Source organism: Hoplias malabaricus, chromosome Y (genome assembly GCF_029633855.1).
Source record: "Hoplias malabaricus isolate fHopMal1 chromosome Y, fHopMal1.hap1, whole genome shotgun sequence".
NCBI lineage: Eukaryota > Metazoa > Chordata > Actinopteri > Characiformes > Erythrinidae > Hoplias > Hoplias malabaricus.
Window position 1 is genome coordinate 40,753,803 of NC_089820.1, and position 16,160 is coordinate 40,769,962.

The 16,160-nt window shown below is 37.5% G+C and overlaps 1 protein-coding gene across 3 annotated transcripts in view; it reads left to right on the forward strand.

Annotated features, from left to right (window-relative positions):
- The first annotated feature begins 532 nt into the window (after positions 1–532).
- The window catches only part of LOC136678969 (RNA-binding protein 20-like), a 43,501-nt gene continuing 27,873 nt past the window's right edge, over positions 533–16,160 (forward strand). Inside the window, exons 1-5 of one of the 3 annotated variants that reach the window (XM_066657182.1) lie at positions 533–671; positions 12,082–12,577; positions 12,789–13,298; positions 14,867–14,928; positions 15,580–15,677. In XM_066657182.1, coding sequence (XP_066513279.1) covers positions 12,284–12,577; positions 12,789–13,298; positions 14,867–14,928; positions 15,580–15,677 — 964 coding nt within the window. In that variant the 5' untranslated portion in view covers positions 533–671; positions 12,082–12,283. Of the gene's footprint in view, positions 672–760; positions 847–1,089; positions 1,215–12,081; positions 12,578–12,788; positions 13,299–14,866; positions 14,929–15,579; positions 15,678–16,160 lie in introns of those variants that run through there. The other 2 variants (XM_066657181.1, XM_066657183.1) reach the window with 2 other exon arrangements.

A 16,160-nucleotide genomic window follows, 5' to 3' on the forward strand; every position in this document is an offset into this window, starting at 1 on the left:
ATGCAATTGGGTTTATTTATTTCAGCATATCAAGTTTTTTTAATGCCTTAAAACAATAAAGAAAATATAAATGGTCATAATTTTTGACAAAAAAAATTATGGATGTAATTATTTTTGTGAACAGAGCATTAAACTGTATGTAGTGATGGATTTAAACTGTTGTATATCACAATTAATTACTCACAATTATTACTCTTTATTTGGTATTACAGACGGCTTAATAAAAAGAGGGGAAATGTTTGCCAAAAAAATTTGCCATTTTATTACATTGATTATGTGTCATCTGACCCTTGTTTGGACATTGATGTGAGTGGGCACCAGTGCTATTTTTATTATTTTTAAATAGATCTTGCCATGTAAATACTAGTTTCTTAATATCAATACGTTCTGTATTTTAAGCAGTATCTTCCTTTGGCTGAATTGGACTGTTTCCACGTATGGCAGTCTCTTGCTGTCTAAAACAAGGATAATTTGATTTACTCGTTTAATATGTACAGAGCCGGACCGACCTATACGCACTCTGCGTAGGGTCCCGCAAATTAACGAAGGCCCGCTCGTCTGAAGTTAGGGAGAGTTTTAGTGTATCATCAGAAGATGAAGCCAAACTATCATACCGGATACGAAAAGAGAAAAAAGACTCCACGAGACTGAGCTGTGGAAACAGCAGTCAGGTAAACCTGTGACTGTTCTTCTCGAGGTTGAATTGTTAATAAATAATAGTTTACGTGCATAGCCGTGGGAAAATATTCAGAGGTGGCGTGCACTGCACAGATGCTCTCCACAACCTTAAAAGCCTCGCTGCGCCACAATATCATGAACCAAGCTTTGAAGAAGAAAAATGAACATGTACTGATGTTTTTATACTGTCTAGTATTCGTCAAACTTTCCCTAACACACCAGTACACTCTAGAATGTCCTTAACATTCCATTCCACCTTTAAAATGACATAGTTACTTACAAGTGCTACGTTGAATTCTTCGAAGTTTCAATTCCACCTTAAATGCTGCCGCGATATTCAAACAATCACACTAACACCGGCATATTTGACGTTTTCGTTACACCTTAAATAGTGAAGGAGCTACAGGTGCCTGGACAGAATAACATCATAATTCAAGATGACACAGAGCTGCAAGCTGGAGAATAAAAAGCTACGTTTGCTTCTTTTTCTTCTATTCCACCTTACGTGCTGTTATAGAATTGCTTACAGAGTTCAGGTAGGAGGGCCCCTTGTCAAAAATTTGCTTAGGGCCTTAGGAAAGTCGGGACCGGCTCTAAATATGTGTGTCTACCCTTGTATGCAATGTTTGGACACCAGTGGCCAAATTATATGATTTGTTGATGTTTTTAAACATTGTCCGAGCTCCCTATGCTAGATTTGTTTGTAGATGGCAAAATTTGCCTTTTTCTTGTAGACACAGGATCTACTTATTACAGCCTTGGTAGTTGTGTACTCTGAAAGATCAATTTAGGGAACATCAATTAACTTTGTCTGGGTTAATGTGGTGTCTTTTACATGTCCTATAACTATTTTTTTGCCTGTAGTAGTACAATGTGATAATCAGTTAACTTTCAATTTGTCATTCTTCCACATATAGGCCCTGATATACTGTGCAAATTTCATTTGAAAATCACTTTCCACAATGATAATGTAACTGTTAAAGTTTGTTACACGCATCTTAAATGTTATACCTGGGATGCATACTCCTTTTATTGTTGTAGCTTTATGCTTCATCTTTTTTCCAGTGTCAAGGACTATATGGACACAAGGCCAATTTTTGCTTTTACATAAAAGGCATGCCAATTGCTATTGGCACTGCGATTGAGTGTCAGTAATCTATTCATGTGAGCATCAGTACATTGTCTGGAATGAGAAGCCTTCTTGCACTGGGAGTTATGTTCAGATTTCTGGTCAACGGCCCAGCGTGGGTTCTGGGCTGTTATGTTTGTGGCAAAATGCTGTGCACCATTGTTGCTGAGAGTGCATTGATCACTATAAAATGGATAGAAATTATTCACACTTTGTCTACCACTGTTCCCCATACTGTGCTCACCCTCTGTCATTTTTATGCTTCTGATCACATGTGTGCCGCATAGGGGATGTTGAGTGAGAGCGCAGGGATCAGTGTTTCCCTGTTGCTATTGTTTAAACTTAGATCCTGTGGTCTCCCGCCCTGTTTAAAGGCTGTAGCCGCTGCTGCTGATTGTCACTGACACTGAAAAGATTGTTTTGCCAAAAGTGAAGTTAAATCAGTTTGATTAGCCTGTTAGTAACCTAAGCTTCTGTGGAACTAGAGATGTGAACTGCTATTTGGTATATATTTGGTTATATTAAGTGTGCCTGTTAGTAGTACAAGCTTCTGAGGACAAATTAGAAACCTATTCTAGCCATTTGTGTTATGCAATGTGAGAATTGCTAGAAGACATTAGCTGCCAGGTTGGACTCTAAACAATAACAATTGCAATCTCTGGGCACAAATAGTTCAATCTTCTCTTTAAACCACAAGGTTTTCAGGATATCAATGTTTGCTCTATGTCTCTTTTAACCCTGGATATTGCTTAAATAACCCTAAGGGTTCTTTTTTTTTTTAATGGAGCAAGCTGTGCGTAGTCCTGACTGTAATTATTTGTAACGTCTCCTGTCTGATGACTGCTGGAAATAACTGTTTGGAGAGATTTGACACCTGGATTTTTAGCTCTTAGAGTTAGAGCGGGACGGTGTAGAGACCAGAATAGAGCACTGAACTCTGATCTGGGCTGTGCTATGTGTCACAGCGGTATTTTAGGCTTGTTAGTGGGTCAGACTGCATGTTGAACATGCGTAATCATACTAATTTTTTTTTCTTCAAGAACACAGTGGTTAATAGAATGGCCAACCTAAATTTTATATGTTGAGCTAGACAAAGAAAACAATGTACTGAGCTGATTTAGGATGGTTTATCCTTACTGTTGGAACAAATATTTTATCTCAAATTTTTGCTATTTTCATTGTTATTGTATATAACTTTTATGCCAATTGCCCAAAGGGCCCACAAATAATAAAAAAAATTATATGGTTGCTTCAATTATGTTAAGTAATATTATTGACTTCTCCTGAATAACTGATTATTATTATAATTATTATAATAATTATAATAATAATATGTTCAGTAGGATTTTAAAAGGTAAATATTTCAAAATATACATTTGTTGTATGTAACTTGTGGAATTTAATATATTTCCATTGCAGAACTGTTTTGAGAATTTTGAAGGGATATTTTCTGTATAATTCTATCTTAAGATATACATAAAGTCATTCAGAGTTCACCTTGTCTATAACATAAATAGACATTTTATTTACTATTTAAGCAACCACCAGTAAACTTTAGATTTTTTTTTATTATTTATTTCCAGATTGTCCTTTGTAAATGTAACTAGTATTCTTACTTTCAAATAGACTAATTTGACTTGGTTTCTGAATTTGTTTTTAAAATATTTTCAGTCTGAGTTTGAAACCTCCCAGCATTTTTAGTTTAGCTTTTTTAAGTTAAATATTTGTTGGAGTGTTGGTCCTATTATCAGGATTTTGGAAGGTCAATCTCAGGCTATACCTCAGCCAAACAAGGCCAGGAGGCATTGTAAGCATAACTGGCCTGGCTGTCTGGGTGGGTAGCATGCCCCCCTTCTTCCCAGTGTGTCTCTAATCTCTTAGCTAGCACAGGTGTCTGTCAGTTGATGTGTCAACTCTGGGAAATTTGCATTCATGTTGAGCTGTTCAGGGACGTTGCATTAGCTACAGTTCTGAGTAAAATGTGAAGGGTTGGGCCCTAGTGAGGAAAGTCTCACTGACTGGTGAAATTAGGAAAACATATAAAATGAATAAAATGTTTTATTTTATACAAATATTTTAAAATGCTATTATAGCAAGGCTGTCCATTTTAGGTAATTATTTATAGAGGTTGCTATGATAAATCATGACTGATGGCATTTTTCATCTTCTAAACAGCTCAGCTTTAAAAAATGTGAATTTAAATGAAGAATAAAGAGTCAGTTAAAGCTCAACCCAATGGAATTATATTTATATTAGTGATGTGAATCACAAATAAAAATCAGTCACAACAGTATTATGTGTCTAATCATGATTTATTTCAAGTGAAAATGCAAGTTCTACCTTGTATTAAAGAGATGAAACAAATAACCATACTAGTATGCATGACAAATTGGCTTGATCATTTAAATATGGTAATGAAAAGAGGATGAGACTATCTATTAGACCTCTTGGCCTGATAAGATGATTTCACTTCAGATCTCATTTTAATTAATGAAAAATTTAAAATCGTACAGCAGTTATAGAGTAATACATCATCATCATCATCATCATCATCATTTTCTTTTCCGCTTCTCCATTTCAGGGTCGCGGTTAGAGTAATACAGTGTTTGCAAAATACATGGCCAGATTCTACTTTGCCGTTGTTCAGAAAGGATTCTTACTGGTCTGGCATACCTTAATTTGTTTTTAGAAATTTGGCAACCCTAGATGTGACGGGAGCACGAGGCATTCAATCAGGAGACATTGCGTAAAGCGCATAACCAATCTGAACGCACCCAAAAATGAATTCCTCTGCACCCCTAAGGTTTGTGTTTTTATTATTATAGGAAGAATAATTGTGCCCATCCACTTTTGCCTAGGCCAACCCAAAGGTCAATTTCTGGCTACGCCACTGACCTCTATATTCTTCAACAAATTTTTAAGAGATAAACAGTTGGATTAAGTGTGGTAGGAAGTGTGCCAAACACAGGAGCAGCAGCTGCGTGCGTGTGCGAGTGTGTGTGTGTGTGCGAGTGTGTGTGTGTGTGTGCGAGTGTGTGTGTGTGTGTGCGAGTGTGTGTGCGAGTGTGTGTGTGTGTGCGAGTGTGTGCGTGTGTGCGTGCGTGTATTTGAGATAGAGAAAGAATAACAAGAGGAGGGAGGGGTAAGAGAGACTTAGTTGTGAGGTTTTATACATATTTTAGCATTCATAAAATGTAATCTCCCTTCTGAACTCAACAGCAGCATAACTATTTACATTACTTAATGAATCATAAAAAAATTACAATATGTGAAGAAGTATTACATAGTAGAAAAGTTAATTATTGCATTAAAACATATTATGCATTAATATTGACAGCACTTATTATTAGGTATAAAAATATGTTTTAAAGCAATTTTGTGTAACATATAAATGTAATTCAAAATTTACAAAATTTGACTTTGACTTTTTTGATTGCTTTTCTTGTCGTTTTATAGTACCGTTGCATAATGTCACATAACCACAATGTTCGCATTTAACTTGTTTAAATTATATTGCTGCAATAATGTTGTGAATAGAAACAGGCTCTGCATTGTACATATGTCACTGCCATTCTTTATAGGAGATGTATTATCAAAAAGCACTTTATGAAACTTCATGCAATTTGTGGTTTGGTGGGTTCAGATTCCCAAATGAATGTGCTAATACACTCAAAAAATGCATTTTGTAGTCCCTATCTAGTTTGTCTATCCTTAATATGTCCTCATACAAAAAAGTTCTTCTGATTTTGTGTTGTGTCATAATAGATACGGGCACCTCAGAGTTGTCCCACCTCCTTGTCTGAGTCTCTCCAGTTACAGAAAAAAACAAGGTTAAACAGAGCCAAACTGACACAACAAGCACAGGGAATTTAATGTAGTTATTAAATATGGAGATGAAAACAAGTTAAAGTAACTATATCATGCATTTATGCTCCTCACACATGACTGCTGGGTGCCTTGTGTTGTGTTTGGTTTACTCTGATGTCTTTCACACATGAGCTCCGTAGGATTTCTAAAGAAACTCAGGGTGTTTTGGGTCTGGAGATGTCCCTGAGTGGTCTTTTACACATGCAGCTCACAGGGGTAGATTTTCTGTGTCAGGCACGTTCTCACAGTAGGAGATGAAACATGTGTTTTAGGCATGGCACAGCGTCTGTGCAGCACGTGCAGGACAAACTCAGGGCAATGTCCTGCTACGTTCTCACATATGCTGACTTGGATTTTACATGGAGTATTCATTAGAATGCTACCAGGATAAAGTCTGGGTAATGTCAGCAACGAATGTTGCGGGTGGTTGCATTCACACATACAGCTCCTCCTGGTAAACATTTATGGATTACCGTGCATGTGTAAAAGGGTCATAAGTCTCCCTCTGCGTCTGAACAGGGCTGTTCTGACAGGATTAGAAATGTGCAGTGTGGTTTGAGCCTTGTGGTATATTGATCACAACATACCACATGTCACATTTCATTAAGACACCAGGGAACTGGGTTGTTGTACTTTTGAGTCCCCTTTAAAAGTATGATGGACCCAGTAAATACATTTGTTCTGTTATCTTTTATCTTGAAATTGTGTACTTTACTGGAGAGGGTATAACTTCTGTTCACTTCTATGTTTCCTTAGTGTTATCAAATTATCCACTATTATGTGAGTTTGCAGCCAAATATGGTTCAAAATCCAGTCCCTGATATGCCTATTATATAAATCAAAATTTTTGGCTCCATCCCATGACACACACATACATTTGAGCAAGATCATATGAAGTGAAAGACTATACTGCTGCCCCAGCATAGACACACAGAAGCATGTTTAGCATCTAACGCTATTTTTTTGCTAATTCTAATTAAGTTGAAATTGAATGTGGAATCATTATAAATGCTAAACGAATTCATAGGGTGCTCTGATCAGGCACCGTTAATTTAGTCTAGACACAATTAATGCTATAATACAGTTAATAATATTATGCCAGTACAGTTTTTTTTAACCCTTGAATCAGGGACACTGTCGTTGCCCATTGTGAAGTAGAGGGATAAAACTCACCCCTAGCCCACGACTGTGGAGCAGAGAAACTGTATTCTGGAGTGATGCATTGCACTACAATACTTTCGGAATGAGTCGAAGAACTTTAACATCAAACATCATTACCTGACATTGTAAATGCTCAGATGGTATTTATTGTAAATATTGCCTAGAATATTACAGGCTGTTACCTCAGCAAAAGGGAGAGAAACGTCCACTATAATATTATTTATTTCAGGGAATGTTATTTAAGTTGGAGTCTAGAAGCTTTCTGAATGTAGTGAAAGTGCACAAGCACTCATTCATATCATGAGCATATGAATATGTTTTGTATGTTTGTGGGACATGCAGTTTACTTTATTCCTGACACTTTCATGTCCTTCCCTTGTATTTCTAAAGCAGCTCACTGTGCTCTTGGTTGTTTAAATATAGGACACACTTGGACACTTTAAAGCACTTGAACACAAACCTCAGTATGTAGCTTCACATATATGGGGGATAAGGGATTGGGGGTAGGGTGGGGGTGTTTTTGTAGTATTATTGTCAGATTTTTAAACAGTACCACAGTACACATTTCTGAGTCCGGTGTCACAGAGCACAACAGCTGCTTTGTCTTACAAGCCTGCTTTAGCCATAAAATCACGTTTATGAATGCTGTGTCTCATCCTAAGAACGGCTTTATGAAAGAATAAGAGCAGGTCATTTTTTTTGCCTTAAACCTATATTTTGACAACTGTAGGTTAAATTTGATATGACTGTATTGCTTTAAAATGGCATTAGATGCTTGCGTGCTCTCTTCAGTCCTTAAATCTCTTACTGTTAGTAAAGGGTATGAAGATGACATTGGATATGACTCGATTAAACAGTACTGGAACCACATACATATGTATAGACACATGCGTAACCGTGGACAGCTCTGGTCTAATGACAACATAAACAGTACTCTGCAAAAGTTTTAGGCACTTAAGAAAATGATATTTAAAGCTATTTTTCTGAGCCTTACGAATTTATTAAAAGTTAAAAATTAGGGGTGGGCAATATGGCTCTAAAATAATGTCATGATATTTCAGGGTATTTTGGTGATAATATTCTTAGCAATATGAACAAAACACTGAAAAATACATTTTATTCATTTTAAGAACACACTATTGCAACAAAATAAATGTTAGATTAATATTAATTATATTCAATGTATTTATATTCAAAGTATTGTAATATATATTAATACTATTACATGGATTTATTTATTTTAAAAAGTTTTTTTTACTACAAATGTACAAATATTTTCATTTAGAAGAAGTCATAAAAAAATCTGTAAACATTTGCTTATTTTGTAAACAGTAATTCACCAAGGTTCTGCTCCTTTATTTGTCCTCTTCCAGGTGCTTCTCCTCGAAGTGGTGAAACAGATGTGTTACCCCCTTCTATTGTTATAGGCATCTTTCATTTCTTACATAATAACATGGTTTATTGTACATCTGATATTCTGTAACCACACCACCTCAACATGACTGAAGTCACTCCCCTTTTTTTGAGCAAATTCCTTCACTTCAGAGCCACTTTCCACTGTACTTCACTGTGCCTAAAAGACTCATGTAAAGAAAGTATGCCGTATTATGTGTATCTGTATGAAGTTGTTACATAAACAAGTCAGAATATCATTATCATGATACTGATTTTTTTTTTATTGTTTAAAAAATTATGACCTTTTTAAAATTATGACATAATTGCAAATGATATGATATGGCACAGCCCTAGTAAGAATAGAGTTATACTTGCTGTTAAGTATGCTTTTGTGTATGCGTCAGGGCTGCCTCATAAAATAAATGCAACACGTACGCAAGGTGCAGTACACACGTAAATGGTAGGAGCAGTGCTGGTGTTCAGCAGAATCGCAATTGGCGAGCGCTTTGACAAAGGCTGTGTCAGAGCCAAGTCTGCAATTGCCTGTGTCTTTCTCTGGTCTGCTCTTTAGTGGAAGCCTGTAGTTACAAGCATATCGCATAGGCTAGTATGTGAACAGTTATATTCAAGATGCTGATAGTTGTCTATGCAAACACTTGGCCAAACAGCAAGTATATCTCTAACCTAAGAAGTAATATTTTGCATGTGTTTGTGTTGTTTAACCCTTTTCCTTGTAGCAGTCTATTATTCATTCATTCATTATCTGTAACCGCTTGTCCAGTTCAGGGTCATAGTGGGTGCCGAGCCCACCTGGAATCATTGGGTGCAAGGCATAAAATAACTGGATGGGTCAGCAGTCTATTATAATCATCCAATACCTAGTTTTACAGAGGTTAATTAATACTTGATTGTATTAAATCAAGTGTGTTGTTTATTTAACAAATATATATGAAGGATTCATATTAGCTCACATTTTCTCTTGTATTTATGTTTTTGTATTCACTGAGAAAATAAACAAAATTGACACTGTAGAGTGTCACCACAACTGCCCATCTGATATTTCTTTTGCAATCAATTGTATTAATCTTGTTTCTCCACCTTTGCTGCAGTTCCAACTTCTGCTTCTTTGGGATGGCTTTACTCTCAGTTTTTGAACATTGATATGAGGATTGTTTGTTTGTTTTATAATACAGTCATGAGAGCATTAGAGAAGTCGAGTATTGATGTTGAATAATATATTCTGGATCACAAATGCCACTGATTAGCACTCTAGAGAATGCAGTTTAGTTGTTCAGCAATGTATAACAGCCAGTCTGACATGTCTCTAATTCACTCTCTGTACCAGAACTTTAAATGGCAACTTGGGGAGAAAAAAATTATTTTGAAGTGAAATCAGCATGGTATGGTGCAGTAGGTAGTGACGCTGTCACACAGCTCCACAGTTCTGGGGTTGTGGATTTAAGCCCCACAAAGGGTCATTCTCTGTGAGGAGATGTGTTCTCTAGTTGTCTGCGTGGGCTTCCTCCATGTGCTGCTGTTGCTTCCTACAGTCCAAAAACACATGTTGGTAGATGGATTGGCCATTCAAAAGTGTCTATATGTGTGAATGAATGAGTGACCAGGGATGCCCAAATTTTATGCATATAACTGTATGCATATATGCTTATGGTTTAAATTTAACAGTGTAATAGAGGCAAAAGACTGAGTCTGTTGTATGTTTACCTGCAGAGGTCAGTTAGGGTTTATGATATTTTTAAATAATCCTATATGAAACCTAGCTGTGTGTAAATCTTGGTAAGGACTGCTACCACAGTGTGGTGTCATTGATAGATTACAATTAGTGCAACCCAGTATGAATACCAGGGGTGTCCTTTCACATGCCTACACCTCATGCATCTTGATGGTTTCTGATGGCTAACTGTATCTGCTATCATGGTAGACTGACAGCCCTCAGTGTCTTAAAGTTTTCGTCATTATGCATTTATAGACCTCTGCCGCTTATATATATATATATATATATATATGTTTTTTTTGGGGGTTTTTTTGAATAATTTTAACTGTACAAACATGAGTAAAGGTAAAGTGATTTGTATAAGCTTATGTAATGTGAGTAAATATCGAGAATCAAAACATAAATGATCTAATAATGTTCTTAAAAAATCTGAAAATGGGAAATGTTAGATATATCAAAATGAATCAAGATGCTTTTTCGTGCCAATAAATACATTTTTATTACATTTTTTTATTTCATGTGGAAGGTTCCTTAGGGTTGGTATCAACGTGTTAACTTTACGATCTGGAAATGGTCCTGTAAGTCCATATCATTACCCCAGACGCCTCCAACAACATAGTGCTGAGGTGTTAATCCTCCTAAAAGATTCAGTTGCACAAATTCAGATATGAAATAAAACCTCAAAAAAAAAAAAAATCATGAAAGCTCTAGTTGTGTTCCCTAATGGGGAACAAATTAGAACTGTAGATTTCTATCGCTGTATTCAAATCAGCTCTAAATATTGTCTGGATTAAATAAATCTCCAAGCTACAAAAAAGAAATACTGGTCTCAGCTCAGCAATCACTCTGAGACAAGAAATGAAAATGCATGTTAAGACTTATTTCCCTTTGTTGGATGATTAAAGAGAGAATAATTAACATTATATGATTTTGTACTTACAAAATGTAGGTGTGAAAAGAACACAAGGCAGCATAGGGTTGCGCACATGATGTGATTGATAGTAGCTTGTGGTAAATTTAGCTAGCATGTGAGCGCATTAATCAGATAGAGAGGAACAGACGGTCTTGGCACATGGGGACACAGGCCAGAGCAGCCATATTCTCATTTCCACCAAGATCATGTTTTTAAATTAGAATCTGTGAAATTATAGCCTCCAATACATTCCTTCAAATGTATGACATGGCATTAGTTCATTTTTAAGGTGAATTATTACCTAGTTAAGTTTATAATGTAAGATTCAAATTTTATGTCATGCTAATTTTAAAGCAAAAGGCTAAAATTTTAGGCATTTGTGTTAGAGAAGCACAACCATGTCAGAAACATATTGGTGCACACTTAGTATGTGCTTAGGTTATTATTTTTATGTACCTAAATTTGTAAGACGTTACTGCAAAGAGAGTACCTAGTCAGGTACTAACTGTGATAAACTCACTAACTGTGATAAATCACAGAAAATCTAAATTTTATTTCAGTTTAGTTAATTTATTAATATTTTCTTTCATTTTCTGTAACCGCTTCAGCCCGTTTAAGGTTGTGGTGGGTCTGGACCTATTCAGAATAACTGTGCATAAGGCAGAACAACAGCCTAAACAAGGTTAAACAGCCTAAACAGTCACACACACTGTATGGACACTTTTTTGAGTAGCCAGTCCACCTACAAATGTGTTTTTGCATTGTGGGAGGAAACGGGAACACATGAAGGAAACCCATGCAGACACAGAGAGAACACACAGACAGTGACTCAAAGCAGGGTTTAAACCCAAAAAACCTGGAGCTGTGCCCCATCATAATGCCTGTTGTTTTATTTACTTTACAATTATTTAGCGCAAGTAGAAGAAAGCCTGCACGGAATCCATCCTAGTTTGGTCAACACTAGATTGTAATGCGACAAACAACAGAAGCAAATGGGAATAATGAATCCTTGACTGACCATGACCATGATAGTGAATAGCCAACAAAAAAAAGAAACGACTGACGTGATTAGACTTAAATATTTACTTTAACTAGTGAATAACAATGAATATTGTTAGAGACCTGTCAATCAGAACACATTGTGTAATGTTTCTCACTTGCTTCCTGACACATTTGATTCACTTTGAGCCTTTTGTCTCCTCACAGCTCTGTTTCAGGAGAAAAGATTGAGAAGAAGGCGATTCCTGTGGGTGGATCCCTTGGAGGTGCAGGCCAGAACCTGTTGCTGAGTCCAGCAAGTATACAGCTGGCTCAGCTTCAGGCCCAACTCACCCTACAGCGTCTCAAACTCGCCCAGAGCAGCAATACTGCTGCTACTGTCCTCAACCAGGTCCTCTCCAATGTGGCCATGTCCCAGCCACTGTTTAACCAACTCAGGGGCTCCAGCATCGGCCAGGCTCACAGCAGAGGCTTCCAAACAGGGCCCATCGCCTTTGCTCCTCCTGCCCCCACCCTTGGCACACTGGTGGGTGGTGGCTTCTCACATAACGGCGGTTCAGTCCGACTCACCCACTATGGTGGCACCGGGAAGTCCAACCAGAATGCCAATCAGCATGGGGAATATGGAAAAAAATCTGGAACATTTCCAACAGACACAGACCGTCGAGTACAGTTTGGGTTTCTAGGAGGGACTGGAGTAGAGGTAGGCAATATATTCATACTTCTGGTCATATTTTGTACTCATGTTTTTTGAGCATACTCTTGATTCACAGTTATACCCACAGTTTTTGGTGGTTGTTTTAAAATGGAACACTACCAGTGCATGGTGTCAAAATGGTGATCTATATTTTGTATTGTGAGAAATGTCTTAAATTATGACCATGTAACATTTTTGTCATATTGCCCACCTGTAGACTGGAGCTGGTTCCAGTAAAGTAGGTGACCCAGGACAATACGGAGCCACAAAGAACAGTGTCCAGAACAACTATCAAAGAGACTTCTACCCTTCTGAGACTCAACAAGGGTTGTTTGCTGGAGGCAGTTGTGAACAAGTGCAGGACTCCGGGCAAAAAGAGCAATGGAAAAATCCAACAGGCTTCCCCCTCTCAGGCAAACTGGATATGGCCCATGGGGCCGGAGGCAGTACCTGGAGCCAAGCCCCCCAGGGGTTTGTAGGTCCACGAGCAGAACTCTACAACCCTGAGGAGCCAACTGGAGAACCAAGGTTCAGCCCAGGGGGTGGTCTAGGTTTCAGTGTTACAGGGGGGCTGCAAGGCTTTGTAGGATACCAGCAGCAACACAACAGTGAAGAGGGTGTGAGCATGACCTTGCAAGCCCACCAGCTAAATGATTATCACGGGGTGACACCATCACATTTGCCCCATCAATGCACCATCTGTGAGAAGAAGGTTTACAACTTGAAGGTGAGTGAGCCTCATCAAGTGTTGGATTGCATGGGTGGGCTTCAAATGGCCCACTTGATTTAGTGATTCAAATCAGCCAGTAAACTACATTTGCTCCTTTTCTAATTAACCACATTTGTTCCATTTATTCATTAATATTTTAGACCCCAAAAATATTTTAGAACACTCTTGAGGATTCATGAAAATTAAGTTGTTATGGTTTTATCAAATGTTTATATCATAAAACTAAGAAATTGTTAATTGCTACACATGAATTAAGTTGGTTTAAATCAATTGCCTTCTCTTTAACATCAACCAAGATATTAAAATCAAAATAGACCAGGACTTCAGACATTATGGATAACTGATCTACAATGCTGATGTCAGCAAAAATAGCTTTTACTATAATTTATAGTGATAAAGTATTTACTCTTAACAATGGACATAATATTAGGCCATTAATAAAAGCATGTAATATAAAACTGATTATCTTCAGCACTCTTGCCAGTCTTGTGTCAACAACAACCGTAATCAAGTGTGATATTGCTTACTATGTGACAAAGGTCCCTGTAGTAATATTGTTTTCCATTAAAATTCACCCCAGTAATTTTAGACATATGTGGCTATAAAAGTGATAAACAGCAAACTGGTGAAGCAATGACTTATTGTTCGCCCTACTCTTCATCTGCCACAGTTTTTGTCAGCAAATGGTGGACAAAGTTCTCTTCAGTTATTGCCATTTCCACCCATTTGCTAAAGCTTCCTCAATCACACAGTTCTGCCAAGCTGGGAGGATTAAAGCAGCCACCACTTCTTTTTGACCTGCTGTTTACACAGTTATTGAAGGCCAGCACACTTGAATGAGAACACTAATTGGCCATTTCTGTTAACTAACAGTGGTCTGCATTGGCGAGTATCATACTGAGTGATGTGGTACAGGGGGGCCATTTCCACACTACTGGGCTCCAAGCCATGGATGATTAAAATACCATTAGGGACTGAACTGTGACTCTTGTTTTCTTTTTTTTTTTTTTTTTTTAACTATATTGAATTTTTTGTCTAAGATTATTGACTGTATGCCATAGGCATTACAGACCAAAATACTGAAGTATTCCTTCAGACGTAAGCTTAATATATTTTTCATTTTTTAAAACCTAAATAAATTCAAAGGGAGACAGGGCTCCTTTTTGATATGTAAAGTGACAGCAGCTGTCACTATAACAAAGCTGAGGTCATGCAGCATGCTTAATCACAGCACCTTTTGTTCTCAGGTTTGTGTGAAACTCCAGAGAGCAGCTGGTCTATGGAAACTAGAGGCAGGCTTAAGAGGCAGGATACACAGCACTACTCTAACTGTCTGTCACTCTTATTCACTTATTCGGTCTAGCATAGTGTTCTCTCTTTCTTGTCTGAGCCACACTGTGTGCTCTGTGTCTCTTTAATTGGCCCAACTGTGGAATCTTGCACTCGGAAAGGAGGATCGGGGAAGCTCAGTGTTGACTGACAGACTGCGTGTGTGTGTTTGTGTGCGTGCATGTGCGTGTGTGTGTGTGTGTGTGTGTGTGTGTGTGTGTGTGTTACGTTTTCAGGACTGGGACCAGCATGTGAAGGGCAAGCTTCATCTACAGAACCGATCGCTCTACACAGAAGGGTAAGTAGTGATGATGATGATGATGATGACGATGATAAAATGTATTACACATACATATATATTGCTGCTGTCAAAACAGTATATAATATGTCTTCAAAGACACAGCTTTACAAATGAAGGAAACGTCTGTTATAACTTTTAATGCAAGTTAATGTAACCAAATTGAATTCTTTGTCAATTCTGTTGATATTAATTGTTAAACTTAAACCAAGATGAAGGTCTCAGCATTTTGTTTCTGCAGTGATGATATATATATATATATATATATATATATATATATATATTCATGTCACTAGATATGGTTTATATATTAATTTTGAACTTTTAATGTATGTAAAGAAAGTGCTGAACATTTGATTACTCATGACAGATTGTTACAGGCTTGGCTAATGTGGTGTAGATGGGAGGATATTTTGAAAGCTCTTATATGAAATTAAAGTACATGAATTTTAATTCCACTAATGAATCTGTAAGTGCAGTAGGCAACATTAGTAATGGCAGTTTCCCTATTAAAAGAGAGAGGAGGTGTTTTATAGTAGCCTCATGCCATTTACAGAGGTAATGGCCTGAATCTGAGCTGGGTCATAAGATATAGCCAACCCGGCTGCTGTGGGATTTGGAGTCTAAAAGCAGTACTGTCCCCCTTCTCAGCCCAGCGTTAGGAGCCCTACACTTTCCGGCAGTGTCTGAAGGATGCCCAGGCTCTTCAATAAATAACGGCATGGCGTACTCGTCCACTGCAAGCCAAGGTAAGTCCAACAACAACGTTTTCCCCCTCCGACAAGCATTTGAAACCGCAAAGAGGCACGGGTGCTATGAGGTGTGATTTTGAGACAAGGGCCTATTTATAGACTTGACACCAGGCATGTGTGGACTGTGGGAACACTTGCTGGACAAAGTTTATTAATATCAGTGGTAGAGTTGTTTTCATAATGCTGGACACATCGTCCTATGAAATGATTTTTGACAATGTAAAAAGTAAGCAACACAAAATCTGCGATTGCGAGTCATATGACAATATGTGCATAGGAAGCTGGAGATACAAAACATCAGAAAGATTTCTTTAGGTAAGTGGCAACAGAATCTAATCTACTTGCCCGGACTGTTGTATTTTGGTGAAGAAGTGATCTAAAAGTAGCTTTTAACCAGATCTTTGCAACCATCATTTCACCTGCAGCTGTTGACTTGAAATGTCATGATCTTCTGATGAGTTCTTTATACTTCAAAGGTGT